General features: G+C 42.7%; 1 protein-coding gene across 6 annotated transcripts in view; it reads left to right on the plus strand.

The window, feature by feature from the left end:
* The window catches only part of tp73 (tumor protein p73), a 43374-nt gene extending 20367 nt beyond the window's left edge, over positions 1–23007 (plus strand). For all 6 annotated transcript variants that reach the window (XM_035381361.1, XM_035381363.1, XM_035381364.1 and 3 more), the window contains 10 exons: positions 13139–13325; positions 13754–13869; positions 14511–14620; positions 14753–14895; positions 14994–15082; positions 15211–15335; positions 15484–15635; positions 16249–16381; positions 19423–19516; positions 20301–23007. In XM_035381361.1, coding sequence (XP_035237252.1) covers positions 13139–13325; positions 13754–13869; positions 14511–14620; positions 14753–14895; positions 14994–15082; positions 15211–15335; positions 15484–15635; positions 16249–16381; positions 19423–19516; positions 20301–20630 — 1479 coding nt within the window. In that variant the 3' untranslated portion in view covers positions 20631–23007. The remainder of the gene's footprint in view (positions 1–13138; positions 13326–13753; positions 13870–14510; positions 14621–14752; positions 14896–14993; positions 15083–15210; positions 15336–15483; positions 15636–16248; positions 16382–19422; positions 19517–20300) is intronic.
* The last annotated feature ends 1533 nt before the right edge of the window (positions 23008–24540 follow it).

Raw genomic sequence — 24540 nt, forward strand, 5'->3', positions numbered from 1 at the left:
ATAGCACAGTTACCTGACATAGGACAGGATAGAGGATATAGCACAGTTACCTGGGGACAGCAGAGGTGCACAGTAACCCCTCATCAGGGAAACAGACCCTGAACATCAGCAGAGGGCTTCACATAATTAGTAATCATATGGCACGGTAGATAATGTATATACTTAGGGGGAAAGCTGCCATGAAACAACTAAAACTGTAATCAGCAGAGATTAAAGCTGTCATGGCCTCCTTCTCTTCTGCTGCCTTCTGACTGTTTCAGCACCATTCAGAGGCTGAAGCTCTGTTGTGTGCTATTTAGAAATTAACTGCGATAAAATAAATAAAAATAAACACCAAAAAAAAATTCTTTTTTCAACAAATGCGAGTCAAGAGAGATGATGGAGGCGTTTATCTTCTGTATGCATAATTAAGGTTTTTCAAAGGCATGAGAGATGTGGACTGAGGATCAGTCTGAACAAGCATAGCGAAGTTGAAGAGAGCTATTAGATGCTTTTTGGAAAAGCTGCACCATGTTTCTTCTCCTTTGGGAAAGACAATATGTTTGTATTGCCTCTCAGCTGATGCGCCTTATAAAAGCATTCCTCGGCAGCTAAATACATGCTTTTCAGAGTGTCAGGTGAAGGATGGTTTTAAAGAACTGGAATTAAAGGAATTCTAGTGGAGTCTGGGGCCTTATCTGGCTTAATATCAGATTACCTAGATTGACGAGGCTTTTGAAGTAAACGCTACTCTTGCAATTCAATCTTTCTTCCCTTTGATGCAGAAAATAAACAAGGAATAAACATTTAGTGCACAGTGCATATTTAAAGCACACAAAGCACATTTATTTTTTTTAAAACGTAATGCCGTGTGAAAGCTTGTCGAGCCGCGCAGCCATTGGTGAGAGTTTGACGGTCTGGAGGCGAGGGCAGCGGCGTTTAGCTCGGTCTTAGCGCTGTCAGGCCCGTCGAGAGTGTGCGGCCCCCCAAACCGACACAGGGCTGACCCCGTGAAACCGGAGCCCGGTGCTCCCTGCTTTGGGTCTTTTACTCCTGTTTGTTTAATCAATCCAAGCGTGAGTCTCATTCACAACTCGGAGGTGCTGTAAAGTGACACCGTGCCGCCAAAGTGAGCACTCTGACCCTCTCCCATCCCCCCCCCCCCCCCCCCGCCCCCCCCGAGCTGTCACCCCTGGCGCCTCGCGTCCCAACACTTTGTCACATGGGCCAGCCCAGCCAGACACTTCTGCCCCTTTCCCTTTCATTCCCCGGTTCTCATTGGGTCGCCCTCTGTTCACGACAATACCTGCCACGGCGAGGAGGCGAGAATGGCGGCATTTTGGGCGGCTGCATTTTCTCAATTTGCTTTGCTTGGGAAATAGTGTCCCTTTCTCTGCCGAGGGGGAGCGGGTGTTATTCTCTTCTGTGTTCTTTTTTTACGCTGCTAGTGGATCCTTTATCCTTTTACCTCAAGCAGGGGGCTCTCTTTTGGTGAGCGTGAATACAGACCACCTGGAAAGGTTAAGACTAGGTATTGCCTTCAATAAAACGAGAAAAATACGAACCCTTTTATTAACATCATGTAAATAAATGAGAAATCTTTAAACAGCACCATCTAGTGACTTGAGACAGAAAGCTCAAGAGGACACTAGTTGGTAATTAAATATGCACCAATTTTGGGCACATTCTGAAATTCTGATCAGGAGCATAAAAATACATGTTTCCCCACCCACAGAACAGCAATGAGTTATGAATGTATGACAGTCTTTGACCACTGCCATGTGTAGTAATATATTCTACTACCTGAGACACGTGGCTCAAACTCAGTACGAGAGATACGTTTTATTATTTTTGATCATGTGTTGACCTGGAAAACATGGGACAGCTAGTTGCCTCAGGACAGTGGGCTTTCTTTGAATTGGCAACTCTCTGCATGAACGGGGGAAATCTGGTCATTTTGGTGTTTTGGTTGGCAGGCTCCTTGGAGTATTTAGTCACCTACCTAGACTGGGCCAGTGGCTGTTCTAGACTCCCGTGAGCTGTACTGGTTGATTCTGTGAGGTGAATTCCTCTGTGGCTGGCTCTTCTGGTTCTTGATACACAGACAGGAGTATATATGTAATGTATATAGCTGTATATACTGTAATGTATATGGCTATAGAATAGGCTATAGCTGTTAATTATACTGTATGTGCACCACAGAAGTAGCTTTGTCTGTGACTGTGTAATTCAAAAAATGCACTGAAATTCCTAAAAAGGCATGACTTTGAGTGAAGACTAGCGTTCCCAGAGAAGGGTGATGCAGGATGTCAGTAAGAACTCTAAATCAATACGTTTCACTGCTTATGAACACCTGATGTTAACCCTTTCATGCATTAATCATTACAAAACAGAGCAATCATTTTTCACTTTTTGAAAATGTGTTGCCTTCATGAAAACATATGCCACACGTGCAGATTATAACTCTTAATGCATGATGTCCACTAGAGATGGATGGACAGAAGGTTTTTCATACACAGTATAATAACTAAAGTAAATTTTTTGCTTAAAACATAACTTGTAGTGCTCCTTGCATTTTCCCTAGCAAGAATATATATTTTTTTAAACTGCGGAATAGGTATTTTCACAGGTAGACCAGAGGTACTTTTGAATGTGTCCGCCTCCACCCACCATTTTTACCATCAAGGTATCAAAACTAGAAAAGCCAATCAAATGTAATAATGTGGAGCCCATCCAAATTTAGTCAGAGATCCAAGGAATCTTCCATCATGCAGTTTGGAGATCGGAAATGTTTTTGTCATTTAAAGTCTATTATTAATAGATAATAACAGACTTTAAAAGTCCTGTCCATTGTAGTGGATACCATGCATGAAAGGGTTAAATGTTTTTTTTTTTTTCAGGTTAATTTTACTAGCCTTTGCCTTATGTTACTAATGTTACTAATTGTACTAAAAAGAAAAAATATTAAGCCTTTAAATATTTAGCTTTACAGAAGGTGAGCAGCAGTACTGAAGATAAAAGTAGACTACTACAACAAATGTGGTTCTTATCTGATTGCTTGAACCGGTGAGCGAATGACAAAATAAAGGGCACCATTTGTTTCAACAAAATTTTACTGTTACCTTTCCCCCTTACAGTGAGCGCATGCACTACAGAGGTTCATTTTTTCTTTCTCCTTGTTTGAGTTTGTGACTGAGGAGGTTTGCGCAGGGAAGGGCGGTCTTTGAAATGCTGATGCACTGTCTTATGAAAGATAAAATCCTCTCGCGTTTAAAGTAGTCCTGTGCGTCTGCTGTCTCGAACAATTAAACACTCCTCATTGCGATCCGAAGGTGGTAGTTATACAGATTGAGAACTGAGTTCAGTTTCACAGTCTAAACTGTCATTAGATAGCTTTGCCGCGTTGCGTTGCAAAATCTGGCAAAAAAGGCGATCATATAAACAAAAGATTGCATGAGAATGCTAAATCAGACCCTTGGAAATCCCTCTGTGTAATGCATGTTCCCACAAGACATGAGAGATGGAATGGCAAAGTGGATTCACATGTAAAGGAATAAACAGTATGAATATGTGCCGTATATCATGGGTGTCTAACAGAAGCCTTAAGTTAAAAAATTGTGACCCTTTATCATAATCAGTTGCTGTATTGAATGGAGAGTTGATTTCTGTAGCCATTTAAATGTTTTTGTTTTAAGGTTGTGCCCCATTGGTTTAATTTATGACCTATTCTGTTGGACCTGGGTGACCTTTTTGTTTTCAGAACCAATTTAATGCATCCATGCTATGTGCAACCATGTCCAATTTACCCAGCCTCAGCCAGAAAACTAAAATGATTTCTATCCAAGAAAGACTCTCTACATGATAAATAAAGCAAGTTGACTCTTAATGTTTCTGTACATAGTGTGTACAGTACAGGGTTTCCCTGTGAACATGTCACTGACTAGGTCTGACTGCTGTGTCACTGGCAGCTTTTCCAAATAGATCCTGCAGTGTACAGGTAAGAATTTGGAACAATGTAAATCCCTCCTTAGATCGGTTAAGTTGGGAAAACTGTCAGAAAGGGGAGAAGAAAAATGGCTGGAACTGGGGCTCTTGGGAGTTGCAGTTTTGCGAGCGAGCGAGCGTGTGGGGCTGCCCTCGGTGAACATTTTCCCTGGAAAACAAGAAGATTAGGGTAGAGCTGCAATTCGAAATTATAGCGTTAGAGCTAATTCAGGGGATTCCCAGCCCGCATCAGCAGATGTTTACACCTTCAACCCCTGCTTATTAAATGAATGCAGTCTGTGAATGCCTGTGGAGTCTCCGGGATTACTGTGCAAAGAATGAGTCACACAGGGGCTGGCTTTAGGGGTTAAAGAATGGCTGTGTGCAGGTTTGTGTAGCCACAGGCAGTAAGATATGACATTGGGGTATATTGAAGCGTAATGAGGTTGTTCTCCTGGGTGATGCGTACTTTGGATTGCACGCATCGTAAGTCTGAGTAATCAGAACAAAAAATTTCTGTTTGCCACATTGTGCTTCATTGTCTGTTGCAGCAAAATTTACATTGATATTCCTTTATATTTTCAAATAAGTATCCACTTTGCCTCTTGCATACATTAGGCTGTACGTGGCTATATACTGTATATGAGGCTGTATATGGATACAGTAGATTTCTGTGGCCTTGATGTGTCTTATGAATGAGATGCAGAGATGAAGGAGTTCCGTTCTCAAAGTAGCCTTCCCATATGTACGGTTAAATGCCGAAAGACAGTGACTCCATTTTTGTTGTTTTGCCTCTGTTCTCCAGCATATTGGATTTGAAATAAAACAATGAATATGATGTTAAAGTTGCACACTGTCAGGTTTAATTTAAGGGTATTTAAGGGTGTGTACATCTGTATCAGGTGAACCTTGTAGGATGTACAGCTGTTTTTATACATAGTCAACCCCATTAGGGGACCAAAAGTAATTTTACGAATGAACTAAATCTAAATTAACTAAAACTAAATAAAATGAAGTCATCATATTTAGTACTTGATTACAAATCTTTTGCATTTGATGACTGCCTGAAGTCTGCGAACCATAGATCTTACCAGACAGTGGGTCTTCCCTGGTGATGCTCTGCCAGGCCTGTACTGCTGCCAACTTTAGTTAATGTTTGTTTCGGGGGCTTTTTGCCTTCAGTCTTGTTTTCAGCAAGTGAAATTCATATTCACTTGGATTCAGGACAGAAGATGGCCGTCAAGAACATTGCCCTTTTTGACCCTGAAAAACTATTTTAGCAGTATGTTTGGGGTCATTGTCCTGCTGCAAGGTGAAGTGCTGTCCATTGCGTTTTGAGGCATTTGTTTGGATCAGAGCAGATAAGATGTTTCTGTACACTTACACAGAATTCATCTTGCTCCTGATGACATCATCAGTGAAGACAAATGAGCCAGCCATACACGCCCAAGCCATCACACTACCTCCACCATGTTTCACAGATGAGGGGGGGGGGTGCTTTGAGTCATGGGCAGTTGCTTTCTTTCTCCACTTTTTCTTCTTTCCATCACTTTGGTGCAGGTTAACACTTGTCTCATCTGTCCATAAGACTTTGTTCCAGAAACTCTAGGCTTGTAAGTTGTTTGCATCTCGTGGTGAACCCATTTTGGTTATGGTGGTGTGGTCTTTTCTTTATGGATTGAATAGTTAAAAAGGGGTTTTTCCTCTCAATTGAAAATAGTCTTTGGTCATCCACTGCAGTGGTCTTCTGTGGTCTACCAGTTTTTTTGCTATTGGTGAGCTCACCAGTGCATTATTGCTTGCACCAGTGCAAATTCCACACCTAGAATCAACTCTGGACCTTTCGTTAGCTTTGTTGTGCATGAACTAATGATGCGAAGACATACAGCTGACCAAGAAACAGCTCAGCAGGCAATACGCCCTTGACTATTGCTACACTGAAATGGAATGTATAAGATGGGCTGTAATTCTTGCAGACATAACCTGAAATGGATGTAAATATTAAATTCCTTACAAAATTTAACAGTAAAATTCAATCTGCACTTTAACCTCATATTCATTGTTTTATTTCAAATCCAATGTCACTGTCCCAATACTTTTGAATTTTACTACATATATATATATATATATGCATATATTGATATAATTCCCCCCTCCCTCAGTAGTCAAGAGCATTTTTATTATCAGGACTGAGAGAAAGGAGTGTTATAAGAGATGTAAATTAAATGTAACACCCTGAAATCCTCCAGTCAGGCCCCTCTCTACATGGGTTTGTGGGGTTTTGTGATTGTGCGTTCGGGACAGGCGAGACGAGGCACGCCGTGGACCCAGGCGTGTTCGGAGCTGCACTTTCCATCCATTACCCTCTGCAGTGAGGTTGGGGGGGGGGATGGGGGGGAGGCAGGTCCCAACACGCCCTCATCCCCGCGCATCCTGGCCCCAGGTCCTGCCGTGAGCCGAATCCCAGCAAACACTCAATAATGAGCATTTTCACACAGTCGCTTCAATAAACACCGCCCCGTGTAACCGTGCCACTCTTCATAGACCAAGATCTGTGTATGAGATCTGTGTACGAGATCCGTGTATGATTTATCAGGTGAATCTGCTCTGCTATTGAACCGGCTTCCACCGGCTAAGTCAAATGGTTAATGAGATAAACCGGTCATGTGCACAGGGCTCTGCTTTTATAATGCTAATAATTTTAAAATTATTGGTCTTATTAAGCGTATTTTTTTTGTCATTTTTCCATTAGTTATCCGATCCAAGCCATTTACAGCATGGGGTGATCCAATATTCATCTAAAAATGGCGAGATATCATGGTTAAATGTTAGTATTGATCCGTTATTACTGACATGTGTCTGAGTGTGCAGGCTACCTGAAATATTGTTTAGTATCTGTGCTCATCAGATGAGTAATTTTTCGGATTAACGTAGCATCAAACATGGCCAAATATCAGGCAGATAGGAAATTCTGCTACAATTGCAGCTGTTCAGCAGGGCTTTTAAAGTCCAGACCGAGTGCTGAGTCAGTTTAGACACACCCACTCACACCTCATGCTTTGTGAGATCAGGAATTGTGAAATAATTCATTTTCAGCAAACTATTAGCTTTTATTTCTCCTAAAAATTATCTCAGTTGGGAAGTTAACATTTCGTATTCAAGCTTTTTGCAATATTAAGTCTATGCTACTCTATTTTACATTTTGTTAAGCTTTTGTTAGTGTAACTGTTTTTTTTTTGTTAATGGATTTTTCCAGGTGTATTCCTGCCTTTCCCATAATGGGATGTGGTCTAGACATGCTTTTACCTGCCCTGTGAACACTGCCTCAGATTTAGTGATCTTTGACCACAGACTTGTTTGAAAATGAGTAATGCCTTGTTCTGGAACGGAAAGCCAAACCTGGAATTTTGGGATGGGAGGATGTCTGAAGACTTCAACAGGTGAACTGAAACTAGAATGGGTCCAGGATGTCAAAGGGTTTGGACCACATAGCAAGGTTGGGAGAGAATGAGATGACTCCAAAGTGTATTGTGACCACAGCCCGTCTGCATGTTGTGTTCGGCAAAAGTAAGATTTTGAAGCCAGACGAAAATCTGCAAAAATAATACTGTGCAGTGAAGGGCAGAAAGATGTCTTCCATGTATGAAGCATGTCACATAAGTCCAGGTGTCAGAAAGTAAAAGTCCTGCCAAGAGATTCATCATTAACTCAGCTAGCTAATTTCACTAATTAGTTCTACCTCCTGGCTAAATAATCGTGCTAATTCGCAAATCGTGGTTACTGGAACTGGGGAGGACTTTTACTTTCGTGATCCTTGATTTTTCACCTCTGATGAAGAGAGATTAATACAATAAAACTTTTTAGACGCGGCAAACGGAGACGCAACACGATTTGATTTTGATTTTTTTAAAATTTTAAAATCGGTGTGACATTTTTCGTCAGTTTTCTCAGGAGAACAAGGCCGGTTTGAATAAGATATAAAAGTAGGTGGAAATTAGTTAACAGCCCTTTGAGTGTGTGAGGCCAGGTCGGACGTCCTGTCGGGGGACGTGACCTGCTAATGCCCTAGTTCCCTGTGCAGTGGGGCGCTCTGTCATCAAAAACTGAATCCACTGGTAGCAGTGACCGGCCACCCCTCTGGGAGAGAGAGTGTAACCGCATCTGCATTGCCTGGTGCTTCCTGCACAAAAACAGTGTTTTCCGCTTGACTGGGCCCCTGCAATTAAAATTGAAAATTTAAATTCAATTAAAATTGAAAATTTTAATTGCAGGCATTTAGCAGATGCTCTTATCCAGAGCGACTTACACAACTTAATTTTTTTTAAAAATCTAACTGCACCAGCTGCACAACTAGTGCAGTCCTCTGTCTGTGCAGCTATGCTGGTGAACTGCAGACAGAGAAGAGCCATCCCATAATGCATTTGCTAGCATCCTCCAAATAGATGGACAACGGACGTGGTGATGTAATGGGCCCAAAAATGCAGTTAGCATATCTCAGATTGAGTAAATGGGGTGTAAGAAGGTTTAAAAAAAAAAAGAAAAAAAAAAACCTCTGACATAGTACTATATGCAGTTTAGTTTATAGACAAAATGACAAGAATAGAAGGGAGAAGGGACTTGTTCCCATCCCTAAATTATTTTATTTTTGTCATTTTATCAGTAGATAGGCAGTAGATAAAGGACCTGGTTTGCTGATATTGATGTAACTGTAATGTTTGTAGATCAGTGCATCAGTAACGCAGTGATAAAAGGTCTTACAGTAACTGTATTTTATTTCTCAAGAATGCCAGATATACTAGAGGTTTGTACACACTGAAAAGGGTATAATACAAGTGATTCTTCAAGTAGCAACTGACCCTGGATCGTACCCCATGAATGCTGACGGGCCTCTTGTCATTGGCACTAATGACATACAAACCAACTTAATATAATGGTGAAATATAAAGTGTTTTCTTAACATAACCACAAAGCTATAATACCTGAGAGGAAAAGGGAATAAATTGGTATTTTAAAAGGTCACAATGTAAATTTGATTGTGAGAAGAAGAAGAAAAAAAAGTGATTTAATGTAAATTCTGCTCATTGAAAGAAAAATGAGTTTTCTCCTCAGATATGATGAAGTGATAATGTGTGGTGAAGTGGTGACATCGTAAGGGTGTAATTAAACAGGCTATTGCAGAGCTTGTCCTGTGTTAACATATTTGGGCAGTTAACTGTATTTGTGGTCTGCAAGCTGCAGCTTGTCTGGAGGGATGACAGACACATTATTATCACTCAGCCTCTTCCAGCAGGCCCAAACCTGTACCGAGCTACTGAGCTACAGCAGGAGCACCCCCATACCCCCCCCCCCCCTCCACACACACACACACACACACATCTGTTACTATACCCCTTCCATCGCTTCTCTCCTCCACACTCCTGTATATCTGTCTGGCCTCTGTCATTCTCTCCCATCACCTGTCTCTGCAATTCCTCCTTCTATCCCTCTATCTCGATAGTCATTCCCAATTCTCTCCCTCGTTCTTTCTCTTCCCCTCCTATTCTGTTGATTTCCCCCTTTTCTTTTCTCTGCCAATCGACTGTCCCCGTCCGTTTTCTCACTCTCTCTCTCTCTTTCTCTCTCTCTGATACCGGGATGGGTTTGCAGGAGTCAGTTTTATAGAGGTGAAATAAACAGAATAAGTAAAAGAAGATGAGCATAATCTCGGATGGGCAGGTCCAGACAGTTCCCAGAATTCAGCTGCGCTGATGTGATTTATTTCTCTCATGCTTTGACAAGTACGATCCATTTTGCATATTGCCTTGCTCGCTTTCGTGACCCCGAAATAACATGCACTGTTTAAATAAACGTAACGAAGAAAAAAGCATTACGGCCGTACGTAAACGGCATTTAACTCGGATAATTGTGAATTAATTATTCCCTCAGTAATGTTGTGCGTGGGACTGCCCCTCTATTTCACATGTTTGGTCTTGATTTCATAATGGCCTTTCTTAGTTTGTGGTATTTGTCCTATGCTCATTTAATTCAAGTTGAAGCGTTATGTGAACACTAAATTTATGTTTATCCTTCTGCTAAATTAAACTTGAGTGGATTAGAGGCTCAACTGTATCTAACAGAAGTGTGCGTGTGTCTGCGTGCATGTGTGTGCACATGTGAGTTTGTGAATGCGCATGCTTGTGTGTGTGTGTGTGTGCGCCTGTGTGCATGTGTATGTGTGTGTATGGATGTGTGTGTGTGTGTGTGTGTGCATGCATGCATGCGTGTGTCTGTGTCTGTGTGTGTGTGAGAGAGAAAGCAGACAGTGGGATGGCTGGGCATTAACGGTCTCGGTCTCGGTCCCTGTCCCATGGCAGTCCTGTGAGAAAGTGCGCTCTGTACACAGGCTCGGCGTTACGCGGCTCTGAGCTGTCGGGGCATGCAGGCGGCGGTAATGACTGATTTTATACCCAAATGTATTAGTGTGCTTCAGCGCCTTTTCCCTCTGCCCCGGGGCGGCAGTTTGACTGTGAGAGCTTTGTCCATGTCACAACATGGAGCATGGTGTGATATTCTCCCAGTGATCAGCCCCCCCCCCCCCCCCCCCCCCCCCCCCAACCCCAACTTTCCCTTCCCCCGCACGGGCGTGTCCCCATCTGTCCAGGAATGTTGACTCAAAGGGGGTCCGGCGAGAGGGAAGATAAAGGCCTTTCACACCTGGGAGAGACAGGTTTCCACATTGTGTCACTGCTGAATATACCTGAATATATATGCTAATGGTGTGTTCACACCAAACGCGAAGCGAATCTTCGCCTCGCGTTGCTCGCGCGAGTTTGACCTCAGGGTCATTTGTGATCATTCTCGCTCCGCGAATATTCGCGTCACGTAAATAGCGACAACGTTTCTTTCCACCATTTTATTCCGTTATCAACCATGACCGAAGTAACCACCATTGCTGCCTTGTACCTATTGTGGAAGTCCCAGATACGTCGGAAAACCAAACGCCATCATGTCTGGGTTCATAAGCATGTATGGTGGTGTCATACAGCTCCGGGTGACCACAGACAGCAACGATAATTGTTTCCTCCATTTTGTGATTCAACGTCAGATGTCAGTGACGTCAGGAGAATAACGCTGATAGGCTTTCGCGACACATAATCACGCAAAATTTTCGCTCAAGTTCTAAATTTTCAACTTGTGCGGACGCGTGTTCGCGTCTATTCGTGTCGCCCGGACGCGAATTCGCGTCTATTCGTCTTTGCATTGACTTTGTATGTAATCGCCCCGCGCGAAAAATTCAATTCGCGTTTGGTGTGAACACACCATAATGGTGTAAGGTATTGCATTGGTATTGCGTAGCCTGCAAGCATGCAGGATACTAGGATGTAAAATAGTGATTCTTTGTGACCGCAGTCTTCATCAGTCACCGGTGTATTACTTTACAATAATGAATAAGTCTGCACTATTATTACAGACTGTCCAATGTGGGCGCATGGAAACTCATTGATTCAAATCAAATCACTTTCAACGTGTCCGTACAAATCATCTCCTTTCTCTAAATGTTGCTTTTTAATCCCCTCTGCTGAATTTTTGGGATTTCTTTATAGTATGAGGGCTTGTCCCAGCATGTAGCATTAGGGAGGACACCTCTCCCCCTCTTCCTGTCTCTCAGAAGCACCTGAAGCTCGCACACAGCAGGATGGGTGCCAGCCAAAATGATGGCCTCTCACCTGGGTGCACCTGGGTGCTTCTTCACCCAAGAGACACAAAGATGTCCTCTCTTAACTGCATACACCCTGAAATGAGACGGTGTTTGCTGTACTACATTTGCTTTGTCCTGTAAACATTGCCACACTGCTAAATGCTTGGCCAAGTGCACGTCATATTTTCCTATAGTTGTCTGTGCTTGGGGGCGGGGCTCTGTGCGATTGGCTAAGGATCCGTGTTGGAGGGAGAGGGTTTTACTGGGCAGGATGTATACTCTGGCTTGTCTTGCAACAGCGACTCCTCTCGTGAATTTGCCTGTGGCACCGGTGCATGCTGTGAACCCCAGTGCCTGTGAACTGCAGAGTGAACATACACAATGTCTGGCTGCACATGTCTGCATGCTTGTGCTCATCGTCCTCAGCTGATGGAGGATGTTGGAGTGGTGGCACTGGAATGCAGTGTCTGAAATGTTGGCACAATGCTGTGTATCTACTGTATGAAAATGGGTTGTGTTTAACACAGACATTTACAATGGATCAAACTCTGCCAGCGAGGTAGCGGATAGCCAGTGGAAGTTGATTAGGTGAGGGGAGATGTATACGAGCAGACTGGAGGTATTGGAGCAGGTGATGGAGAAGAGAGACATTCAGATGGTAGAGTTGTGAATGGGGTGGAGATTCTATTCTACTCTGAGGATTCTCCCAAGATGCCAGACCTAAGACCTAAGGAGTCATCGGGTATGACTCAAGAGTCCCAGTGTTTTGGGAGCGGCCGGGCGTTTTGTTCTGTGTTGCTTTGAGCTTCCCCTGGTCTGGGTGAGGGTCAGCACTGTCTTTCAGGGTGAGTTTTAGATCTTGCACAAGAAAGGACTTTGCTCACATTTTATTGATATAATTTTAGACCACCTGTGTTTTCTCTCTAGAAGCAGATGTTTGCCTACACCTGTGCATGGACATATGGAATCAGTCAGTAAACTAAACAGACAGTTTTTATAGGTTTCAATAGGAAGTTATGAACCAAACAGGGAACATGGGAAGATTTTTTTAAATTACTGATAATTATTTTCAGGAACAGTTTGCCTAGGAGACACAGCACGCCACAGATACTCACAGCTCTCTGCAGTGAGGCCCTCATGTATATTTTGTTTTTGCATGAGTGTGTGTGTGTGTGTGTCTATTGTATCATTACCATGATATTGTTTTTAAACCCTGTAGATTTGAGTAGTTGTATGCGCAAAAACTATGCCAATTTTAACAGAGGTACATAAAACTACGTGTTTTCAAGTGGCATTGTTGTTTTCAGATAACAGGAAATTGAAAGACAGGGGCAATGGTAAAAATTCCTTATAATGATTTGCGAAAACAATCGGTAATATATGTTCGTTCATCATTTCAGGAAGCACAGCTTTGATGGCCAGTGAACACTGCAGACGGGCGAATTGTGGAAATGACGCTGAAATTAACTCGGAGCTCTCCCTTGCTTCCCCCTCCAGTACTCTCCGCTGCTGAAGAAGCTGTACTGTCAGATTGCCAAGACCTGCCCCATTCAGATCAAGCTGGCCTCCACACCTCCCCATGGGAGCGTCATCCGGGCCATGCCGGTCTACAAGAAGGCGGAGCACGTCACCGAGGTGGTGAAGCGCTGCCCCAACCACGAGCTGGGCCGCGACTTCAACGACGGTAAAGACTGGCCTCACCTCTCTGTGTCCCGGAGGAGACGCCAAAACTAACCGCAGCCCACTTCATTTCCCGGGGCCCGCCCCTCCTTCAATTTAAACAGGCTTTATATTCGCACGTGGAATTTGCTTGTTAATAAATTTATTATTAATAAATAATAAATGCCACTTTGTTGTACGTCGCTCTGGATAAGAGCGTCTGCCAAATGCCTGTAATGTAATGTAATGTATAAAATAACAGCACACACACTTTTGCCTGCCCAGTGCAATTATAGCCCTGCCATTGATAGTCAATCCAGGGATCATAATGTGTTTCACACATTAGCCCAAACGGATATAAACCGCTCCAGAGAATCAGAGAAGTGGACTTTATTCCTCTTCATAATGACCTGCGATGACCTCCGTCCTGCCCCCCTGTCCCCATCCCACCAGGTCAGGCAGCCCCGGCGAGCCACCTGATTCGGGTGGAGGGCAACAACCTGTCCCAGTACGTGGACGACCCGGTCACGGGCCGACAGAGTGTCATGGTGCCCTACGAGTCTCCGCAGGTGCGTCTCCTCCGCCGATCCCCCGACGACCCGGCAGGAGATCAGGGAACGCAGGCTTATCAGATCTGAAGAGAGGGCTTGCCATTAGTTTCCCATCACAAACCTGCCTTCTATAGGGCTGGTCTGTTGATTAATTACATTGTCTGGTGCGTTTATTTATAGCATTGTGGGATTGGTTGTTTCGTTCCCAGGGGCAACAGTTTAATTGCTTTCATCTGCTGACATTGTGGGAGACGAGAGTGTCAACTCCTGTCACATTTGCCTGTTCTCTCCTCCAAGCTCTGTCCCTAATGGTAAACCACTGCCTGCCAGCTGACATGTACAGACTAGTGAGACAGACAGAAAAATATCTCAGCGGCAAAAACAATGGTGCAACAAATCACATCTACAGTATCCCACCCTTATGCTGTTTTGAATTCTGTTATTTTGGTTTTTGAAGTTTTGCAGCAAGGTGTTACCCTTGCAAACTTTTTCATGTCGACTGACACAACCAACTGTACACCATTAATAACGCTAACTGTGTTAATGTGTTTTTTCTAACTGCATTATCCTTGAATACTGTATGGTTCCTATCTGAATGGGAGCGGATGGGTGGTGTTTACTGGCAGCTGACTGACAGGTAGGGCCTCTCTGCTCTGCAGGTGGGGACGGAGTTCACCACAGTTCTGTACAACTTCATGTGCAACAGCAGCTGCGTGGGCGGGATGAACAGGAGGCCGATCCTCATCATCATCACCTTGGAAACGCGAGAGTAAGAGCGACGCCGCTGTCTGCGCATTTCACACACACACACGGAGCCGCCATGGTTTTGTATCTCTCCGCCCCGTGCCTCTGCGCTGCCTGTAGTCAGCTCGAGCCCTTGACAGCGCGCGTCTCTTCGCAGTGGTCAGGTTCTGGGTCGGAGGTCGTTCGAGGGGCGCATATGCGCGTGTCCCGGGCGAGACAGGAAGGCGGACGAGGACCACTTCCGGGAGCAGCAGGCGCTGAACGAAAACGTGGCCAAGAACGGCAACGCCAACAAACGCAGTGAGTCAGAGCGCTTCCTGTCACTCTCAATGACTCACGCCTTCCTTTTTCCTTAAATAATCCAACGCGTTAAACCGCTCCTCTGTCGCCGCTTTCAGCTTTCAAACAGACCCCTCCACACATTCCTGGACCTGCCATTAACATCAAAAAGAGGCGACACGGAGAAGAAGAATTATACTATATTCCCGTGAGTCATGTCATCGCTCTGCAACGCTTTGATCGTTACCCCAGACCTGTCTGCAGTAGTCACTGAAGCTCTAAATCAGACCGCAGAGCTGTTTAAAGCAGACCCTAATGGTGAACGTCGACCCACAGGTGCGCGGCAGGGAGAACTTTGACATCCTGATGAAGATTAAGGATAGTCTGGAGCTGGTGGAGCTGGTTCCACAGCAGCTGGTGGACTCATACAGGCAGCAGCAGCAGCAGCTACTACAGAGACAGTGAGTCTGAGCGCGCTCCCCTAGCCAGCCCAGTTCCCTAACCGTTCCGCTACACCAACTCCCCCGTCATAATTTGAAATGTTATTTGGGTGATATGAAAGAGAGGACCTGCTTCCAACCGTCTCTGTTCCTCCCTCCCCTCTGCTAGAAGTCACTTGTCCTCCCCGTCGTCCTACGGCTCGCCGCTGCCCAACATGAACAAGATCCACGGGGGCATGAATAAGCTGCCCTCCGTCAACCAGCTGGTGGGGCAGCAGCCCCAGCCCAGCCCCGGCCCTCCTCCAGGCATGGGACATATGGGTGAGAACGCAGCGGCCGAGCTGTGTGCCTGTGTGTGTGTGTGCGCGTGTGAGTGTGTGTGTGTGTGTGTGTGCATGCGCGCGTGCATGTGTGCGCGCGCATGTTTGTGTGTGTGTCCTGCAGTACCTGCTGGAGAAAGAGCCCTTCCTCCAGTTACCAACAGGGGGAGCTCCAACTCCTCTTATTTTTATTTGCCTTTCACATAATACGCTTTTAGGAAAATTGTCTAATTCAACCAATAGGTGACACTCTTTCCCCACAAACTGCTTTTATGTTTATGATATTTTTGGTTGAGCAACCATATTGGGCTGTGTCCAGGAAAACACTGATGTGCTCACCCAGAAATACTCCTTAGTGTTTAATACTATATATTATACTATTTTTTAACAGGCTATTTTTTAGTCCTTCGTGCCCAATAAAATGTGAATGTTGACAAAATGTGTCATTTCTGTACTCTTAGTATCTTTTTAAAAAATGTTTCTGTCTGTGTGATAAATTCCTAATAGTTTCAGAAGGTACCCACTTGAATCTCCACACAGACGTGCGAGGGTGGAAATGCGCACCAGTGACTGCGGTCACTATCTTGATCGTGTCTGTGTTTGAATCCTCTCAGGTTCCAACATGCTGAACAGTCACCACATGCAGTCTAACGGTGACATGAACGGAGGTCACTCCGGCCAGCCCATGGTGCCAGCGTCTCACTGTACCCCTCCCCCTCCATATAACCCTGACCCCAGCCTAGTCAGGTACTTCACCCTCCACTGATGCACCCCTGACACCCTCCTCCTTCACCCCCTACCACCACCACGCCCTGAACCCGACCCAACAAGCTCCTTGCACTGCCATGCCTGGCCAAAACTCCGTAAATACACAGCTGGGAAGATCAGTGTTTCAGAAACGAATCCTTTCCTGTTCCACTGAATCACCATCTCAGGCTTTAACTGCAAACATAAACAGAAAGCTGTTTTGTTTCAGTCATTCGTGATTTGGTCAGAATTCGACATTTTGTTGATACTAGACGGAATCATCTGCTAACCGTAGTTCACTTCTGCACCTCTTCTACTGACCACTTAATCAAATGCCATTGAGTGCTGATCCAATCAGCTGCCCAGAATCATATACCATGCGATAATGTGCTCTGATCAGAACTGTATTGTCTTGTGTGTTGTCGATTCCTTAAGTGTTTTAATTGGTTAAATGAGAATTTATTCCATTTATCATAGTGCTATAGGACAATGCTGCTTTGAGTGGAGTGTGCTTATTTCTTATGTTCAGAAAAGGATGTATAACAGTGGTTTTCAAACTCGGGCCTAGCATGCCCTGTGTATGTTGGTTTTTGTTCCAACCACAATTGTAATTCTAGAATTTTGTCTTAATTAGGTGCATTTCATATTTTGAGGGATTGTTTACCCTCTTAAACCATATGTCAGAAATAGCTATGCATGCCACAAAGAATTCACATTGTGATTTTTGTGCTATGCAAGTGAACATTTTTGTGGTGAAAAGTCAGAGAAACGGCATCTAGGCTTTCAGGTGAAAATCACATTTGTTTGAAAAGTGAAAGTTTTCTGGTCAACTAGGATGTAGTCAGGCTGTATCCAGGTAAGACATGTATTGAGGGTAACCTAATCTGTTTATGGGAAAATGTCTCTCAACCAAAGATTTCCTTTAGACATCAAGATTCTGGCTTTTGCTCACCGGGATATTGCACATTAAAAGAGATTTTAAAAATTACTGATCAAATTAAAGACTGAGGTGAATTAATAGGCTCCTACTTGGTGAAAGTGTGGATATCTGGCCTCTAAAACTAACCATTTGGTAGATTATAAAGAATTCGAAGACAAAACTAGTGTCAAGCCAAACCTGCATCGTGTAATGACAATAAATTATGGAAGAACTTAAAGAAGTGTTCAACAGCCTTAATTAAGCGAGAAAACGGCTATAACAAAAACCAGCATACAAAGGGGTCCCCAGGGGTCGCCTGAGTTTGAGAAGCTCTGAGGTAGAATCTTATTTCGTCTTGTTTTTTTGTCCCTCCAAGCGCTCATCCCATATCAGTAAGATTCACTTTACAGTGTATTTCTGAAGCGTCAAATACAGTGTCTGCAATACTGATCAGAAAACAGATGACACGATTAGAGAGGCAGCAGCTGGTGTCCTGTGCCCAGTTGATTCTGACTCTGTCATTCTTTTAAAGCCCCCGACAGCTAACAGCATCCATGCGATTGCTCTAAATTTGACATATGCAGAATGGTATTAAGACTGCAGGCAATCAATGCAGCCATTCACTGATTGACTTGTCATCACATTTGCTCATTTTTATGGTGCAGAAAACATTTATTTGCATTAATTTTTCTTTTCATTTTTATAATTGTCTTTTCTTGTCTTATATGAAATTCACATTGTGCATAACAACATATTTTAACTGTTTGACTTTACCTGAAAGTCTATCCAGTGCTATAATTCACTTTAATACACTTACACATAAACGTAAGCCTACAGCTTAGTTTAGTTATGTGCCTTTAAGGTTCATAACTAAACTAAAGCAGCATTTAAACAAGGCTTGTACCCCTCTCAGGATACTTTTCAGTATGAAATTTCATATTGAAACTTTTAGCAAAGTTTTAATTTCATTCATTTTTCAACTACAACCTTGATTCAATAAAATGCTTTTCAGCACCAACCAATCTCACAATCCTGTATTTGAATACAGAATATAAAATATCTAAATAGAAACAGTACTCAAACTTGAGGGGGAAACACACAATGGCCATGATGAATCTGGGCAAGCAAAGTGCAACAGACTTTTCTGCAGATTTTGAGTGAAATTTACGAGAAATACACAGAGTGATAAAAATGAGGTCTTGTAAAAGCACATTTGAGCCATTTTAAAGTGGTATTTCTGCTGTCTGAGATAGTGTACTTGGCCTTTTGGATCTCTCACATACATCACAGATACAGGACTTTCTGTGTCCAAAAAGGCACATTATTAGAAATTAAAAAACAACAACAGCCACAGTACCTAAAAACTGCATAAGATTAAAGGCTATAAACTGTTGTCGACCCAGAATAATCAAATATCTTGTACTTACATAAACTGTGCATATACTTTATGTTCCAGCAGGATCATTCTTTTATTTTACTCATTTTCATGGCATTTCCTGTCAGTTGTCTGTTACATATCAGGTTTGCCGAAACAACCACGGTGTTGCTTTTATGTTTTTGTATAAAACCTCAGCTAAATGTTAGAAAAAAACTGTATGGTTAATGCTACAAAATTTGTGTTTTGATCAGAATTTCAAATGTTGCTGAAAAATTATGTTTGTAGAACAGAAATTTTTTATCCTTGTATTTATAATAAAAGAAATTACAGAAACAAAAAAAGCGTTACGAATCGTTAATACAACTGCATGCATTTTCATTATTTCTGACCAGATCATGGATATTGCAACCATGTTGATTCAAACTGAATGTCTGTTTGAGTTTTGGGTTTCTCAGGAATTGGCAATGGAGAGGTCACTGGTACATCAACAGAAAGTAGATAATAAGATTTATTATTATAATTTTTCAGCACAGGTTATTTCAGGGAACTAATTGGGCAGGTTGTCGGGGAAATACACTCTAATCATTTGCTTTTAAAGTCATGGCTTTACGGAGTGTCTTTGTTATGGATACTGTACAGTGACAGATTCTCTGTCTCTCTCTCTATGGCATTGATGAATCTGAAAAAAAAACCACCCAAAATCTGCTCCTTGGACTCAGCAGAGTTCCTTTTGTCTCTGAACAGTTTTTTAACCAGTCTCGGGTGCCAAAACTGCATTGACTACTTCACGTCCCAGGGCCTACAGAGTGTGTACCACCTCCAGACCTTGTCCATGGAGGTAACATTCTCTCTCATAGTCTCTCTCTCTCTCTCTCTCTCATAGTCTCTCTCTCTCTCTCTCTCTCTCTCTCTCTCATAGTCTCTGTCTCTCTCTCTCTCTCTCTCTCATAGTCTCTCTCTCTCTCTCTCTCTCTCTCTTTCCATCCCTCTGTCAGTCCTAGCTCTCCAATGTCTTCTAATGTTCGGTCCAGATATCCTGTTGTCCTAACTCTGGGAAACTTTAATTCTGTTAACATGGGTAAGGTAATTAATATGCAGGTGGTATGTAGACTGTGACTCTATTGATTGAGTATGTAAACCAGGGGTCCTCAATCTTATCCAGAAAGGGCCGGTGTGGGTGCAGGCTTTTGTTCCAACCAACCAGTTACACATCTGATTCTACTAATCAACCAGTCTTTGCAAAGGATCTTGATTGTAAACAGTCATGTTTAAAGACATCACGGTTGTGTCTCTATAGGTTAACAAGCGCGCGGTCATGTCTATAGGTTGAGTCTGTAAACAGTCATGTTTTACGAGAGTGTGGTTGTTTCTCTGTAGGTTGAGCCTGTAAACGGTCTTGTTTAATGAGAGCACGGTTGTGTCTCTATAGGTTTCAGTCCGTAAACAGTCATGTTAAATGAGACCGCGGCTGTGCCTCTATAGGTTGAGTCTGCTCAGGGTCGTGTTTGGCAAGAGCGTAGTTGTGTCACCGTGGGGTCGGGTCTGTAAACCAAGCGTCGTGTTTGGCGAAAGAGTGCGGTGGTATCCGGCTGACTCCGCCCGTTCTGTGTGCTCCTCGCCAGGACCTGGGTGCCCTGAAGATCCCGGAGCAGTTCCGCCTGGCCATCTGGAGGGGCCTGCAGGACATGAAGCAGGGCCACGACTACAGCCAGCAGCTGATCCGCTCCAGCAGCAACACCGCCACCATGGCCATCGGGTCCACCGGCGAGCTGCAGCGCCAGCGCGTCATGGAGGCCGTGCACTTCCGCGTGCGCCACACCATCACCATCCCCAACCGGGCCGGGCCGGGCGGCACCGGGGAAGACTGGTCCGACTTCGGCTTCGACATGCCCGACTGCAAAGCCCAAAAGCAATCCATCAAGGAGGAGTTCATGGACAGCGACGTCCACTAGGGCTCCGGCTGCAGACTGTTTCTTCCTCCCGTTATGTTTTTTCTTTTTTTTTTACAATAAATTTGTTGTTTATGCCGTTATTTAAGGACTAAAAACATACATTCAGAAATGAATGAAGTGGAAGGGCTGTAGAAGCCCTTGCTTTAAAAGCAGAAACAAGAACAACAGTTATATTTAACCTCCCATTTTAAGGGACTTTTTTTATCGAAGCACTTCCATATTTGAAATGTCTTCAGTGCAGTTATTAGTTTTGCTTTGTGTGTAGACTCCGCTCTGCCGTGATGACTTCACTCCTACGGTTATACTCCAGTGCTTTCAGGAAGCGTCAACCTTCATATCAATCAAAAGAAATGACGTTGATAGACACGTGGCGGATAAGCACTTTTACTTCGCTTCAGGAAATCCCATCTGAATATGTTTCCATTTACCAAGGCTTCACAGCAGGATGGCATTCATTGGAAGCGAGCAAGAGAAAGAAAATCAAAAGGCAACAACACTACTTGTTGGTGTTTTCAGCAGACCTTCTCGTTGTGGATTTTGGCAGCAACCATTCTTTATTCTGAAATGGGTGGTTATTTCTGAAAGCTCCAACACATTCAGGGAGTGTTTTAGAAAGGTTAAGTAGCCTCCACCAGTGTATGATGTTGGCCTGGATAACTCTACCCCCCCCCCCCCCCTCCTTGCCTCCCCAGCCCTGACTAAAATGTCCCTCACCTCATCTTGTCTTGCAGCTTGCTAATTCATTTAACAAACTGCCATAAGTATGAATTTGGGGGAGAATAAATAGGTATTCCTGGAACACAGGTTGACAGTCATCAATGTGTTCTTCCTCTTTGGTTGTATATATGTACATGAGCTACATTTTTACCTTGTGCAGCTTCAAAGAAAAGTGTTCATCAAGGAGTTTAATTGTATTATTTTAGAAATCAGTAAAGCTAGTTGGTGAGCGCGTATGCATTACCAATACTAGTTTTGATAATTCAGTAAATATACGTACAACTGTACATGAGAACAGATGCATGAACAACCATACTTAGCTCTATCTTCTGTTGTGGGAACACCTTTTGAAACATCTTTACAGTGATCTAGCAGTTTTTTTTTTTTTTTTTTACATTTGTACTATAAATATAAATGCATTTTTTTTAACGGAAAGAAAAATCTCAATGTGAATCAGTGTATGAGTTTTGTAATATTTTTCTCAAGAAGCCAATCTCTTTAAACCCCATGGCATGTTGGATCAGTCAGAGATAGACATTTTGAATTAAGCATCAACAAACTTGTTACCAAAAAAATTAACAATTGAATGCAGTATTATGGTTTATCTTTAGAGACACATTAAGCTTAAGCATTAAGCAGTTAAACTGCTATATATTCATGGAAACCATAGATCACATTACACTGCTATGTGATTAGCCTGTAAATGCACTGTTGTCCTTTCTGCTTCTTGTGAACGTCCACTTATTTATGACAGTTTGAATGAGTGTAGCCCCTTGACAGAAATGGACAAGAGGTGCAGTACATTAATAGCGAAACTGGAAAAAATCTTAACTGGAGACAGAAATGGAACCAAACCAAGTTCTGCACAGGGCCAGTGAGCGCTGTGCTTTGAAACGCATGTTGGATGAGCTTTCAGGTGATGCGGGTTGTGGACATCATGTACACTCAGGGTTTGGCAGCTCGTACACTGGCCCCATGGTGTTCTGGGAGATGTATGCCCCGTGGCACAACTTGCAAATGACCTATTTTATCTGAATTATTAGCTTTATGATTTGGCTTCCAATATTTAATTATTTTTCTTGTTATCCAAGGAAACGGGAAATATAAACGGTATAAACTCTTGCATGTTTTTAGCATCTGGGCACAAAAGATCTACTGTTCTGGACTGAAAGAGGAAAAAAGAAAGATCCAGGGGCCTATATTAAAACTTTAAACATCATCTCAGATAGTGACTCAGTGAACAAAGCAAATGCTGACACCTATGTATAAGAGACTGGCTTAATCAGTGAGCTGTGTTTGTTCTGATGTTTCTAAAAGAGTAGCTTAAACAGAACTCTGTTGTTTTGATGATGGTCTGAACCACCTTGCAGGGCAAGGTGTCCTATTTATCTTTCTGAATTATCAGCAGAGATGGTTGTCAGTGTATGTTTTTATTTTTGTTTTGTTTTTTTGTATGCTGATATCTTGATAACCACCATATGAATACTCTTGAATTCAAAGTGTTGTGTTGGCCTATTTAAAAAAACACACACGATAAGAACAATAGAATTGCATTGTACAGGAGTTTTTGTAATGCAAGTTTGCTACCACATTGATGTGGTTCATCTGTGCTCAGCAGGGTTGAAATGCAATGAAAGTTAGACACGCGTCAACATTCCTGCTTCAATGTGGAAAAAGAGTTGTGCACAACAATGTGCATATCTCTTTGACCTGATTTTCCAGGCTTTCTCATCTGGCACCAGTACCATCTTTATCAAAGACAAGAAGCCCTTCCATCTGAGAGTGAGATGCCAGTTTTGACAAGGCACAGAAAAGTTGTGTGGCATTACATAAGGAGGAAAAAGGTTGTAGAGGAGCAATTGATCTGTAAGTCTGCTTTTTCAAATAGCTCCTTTTTCAGAGTAGGCCACACCAGTCAGGAAAGTATACACCCGTGTGAAATGCTAATTATTATTTCATTTTATTTTACTAGTATTTAGCAGACACTCTTAAAGAAACTTACAGTGTCCAGAATGGGTTTGTCTGGGTGAGGCTGTTGTTTGTCATACACCCATGTACACTTTACCTCCATGTACTCTCTGGAACATAAATACAAATGGAGGCCCGTCAACACTAACAATCATTTTCTAAAAACAAACCAAGTCCTGCGTAATTAAATAATGCCTAAATAAGCCATGGAACTGATAATGAATTATGTGGCTTAGGGCTAACTTTCCTTGTCCAACTGTCAACTGCTACTGTACTGTACATAAGAGCAAATGTGTATCTGTGCCTTTTCATGTATAGACAATAAGGCATGATCATAATTACTATAAAACATCCATTGTTGGGCACATTCTGAAGCATTAACATCCGTTGTCAATCATAGCTGTGATAGCTAGTCACAAATTAAAAGCAATGGACTTTAATTCCATTGGTGGTGAAATAACTGTTCAATGTGCTTATAAGCAGTATTAAGTGTGTAATCTGAATTTATAACTAGTTATTTTTTTTTTGAACCCTGAGAAAGGTAGCTATTTCATGTGTTGTTTTTTTATGAGAAGTGTAATACTGTAATTATCGCTGTTTATATCAACAAAGTAAAGTGTTTCTCATGGTTAAACCAATTTATGTTTTGCCCTTCCTTGCAAGTGATGAACTAAATGAACATTGTATCACAGAAAAACAATAGAAAAAATGAGTACTGTCCCATTTTTAAAAGAAAAATGCCATAGTTTTTGTTTTTACAAATTCAGAATGGCTTATTCAGAGGTCCTTATTTATTTCAGAGAGTGCAGAATAATGTGTGCATCCTCCAAAACAAATGTAACCAGCTGGTCCCTCTTCACTCCCCTGTCCACCAGCTCACCTGTGGAGTCACAGCTCTGGACATCTACCTGCCCACCTGTCCAATTTTGGCACCAAGTCTGGAACCCAAAGTAAACGGTGATAGCTGTCTCACCATTTAAAAACACCTCATTCAAATATTCATACATAACCTTTTGGCAGGGCCAAAGAAAAGTATTACTGCTTGAACATAACATTCTGGCAGTAAAAGCCTATTATTCTGATACTATTTTCTTAAGTCTAAGTGTATAAATGAATCCCCAACCCATCCCCCCCCCCTTTTTTTTGTTTTTGGAGAAGGTCACATTGCTGATTCAGAAGTATAAGCACAAACGGAGTTAAAACACATTTGCCTTATTTTTTTCCC

The sequence above is a fragment of the Anguilla anguilla genome, chromosome 11, assembly GCF_013347855.1.
Source record: "Anguilla anguilla isolate fAngAng1 chromosome 11, fAngAng1.pri, whole genome shotgun sequence".
Classification (NCBI taxonomy): Eukaryota; Metazoa; Chordata; class Actinopteri; order Anguilliformes; family Anguillidae; genus Anguilla; species Anguilla anguilla.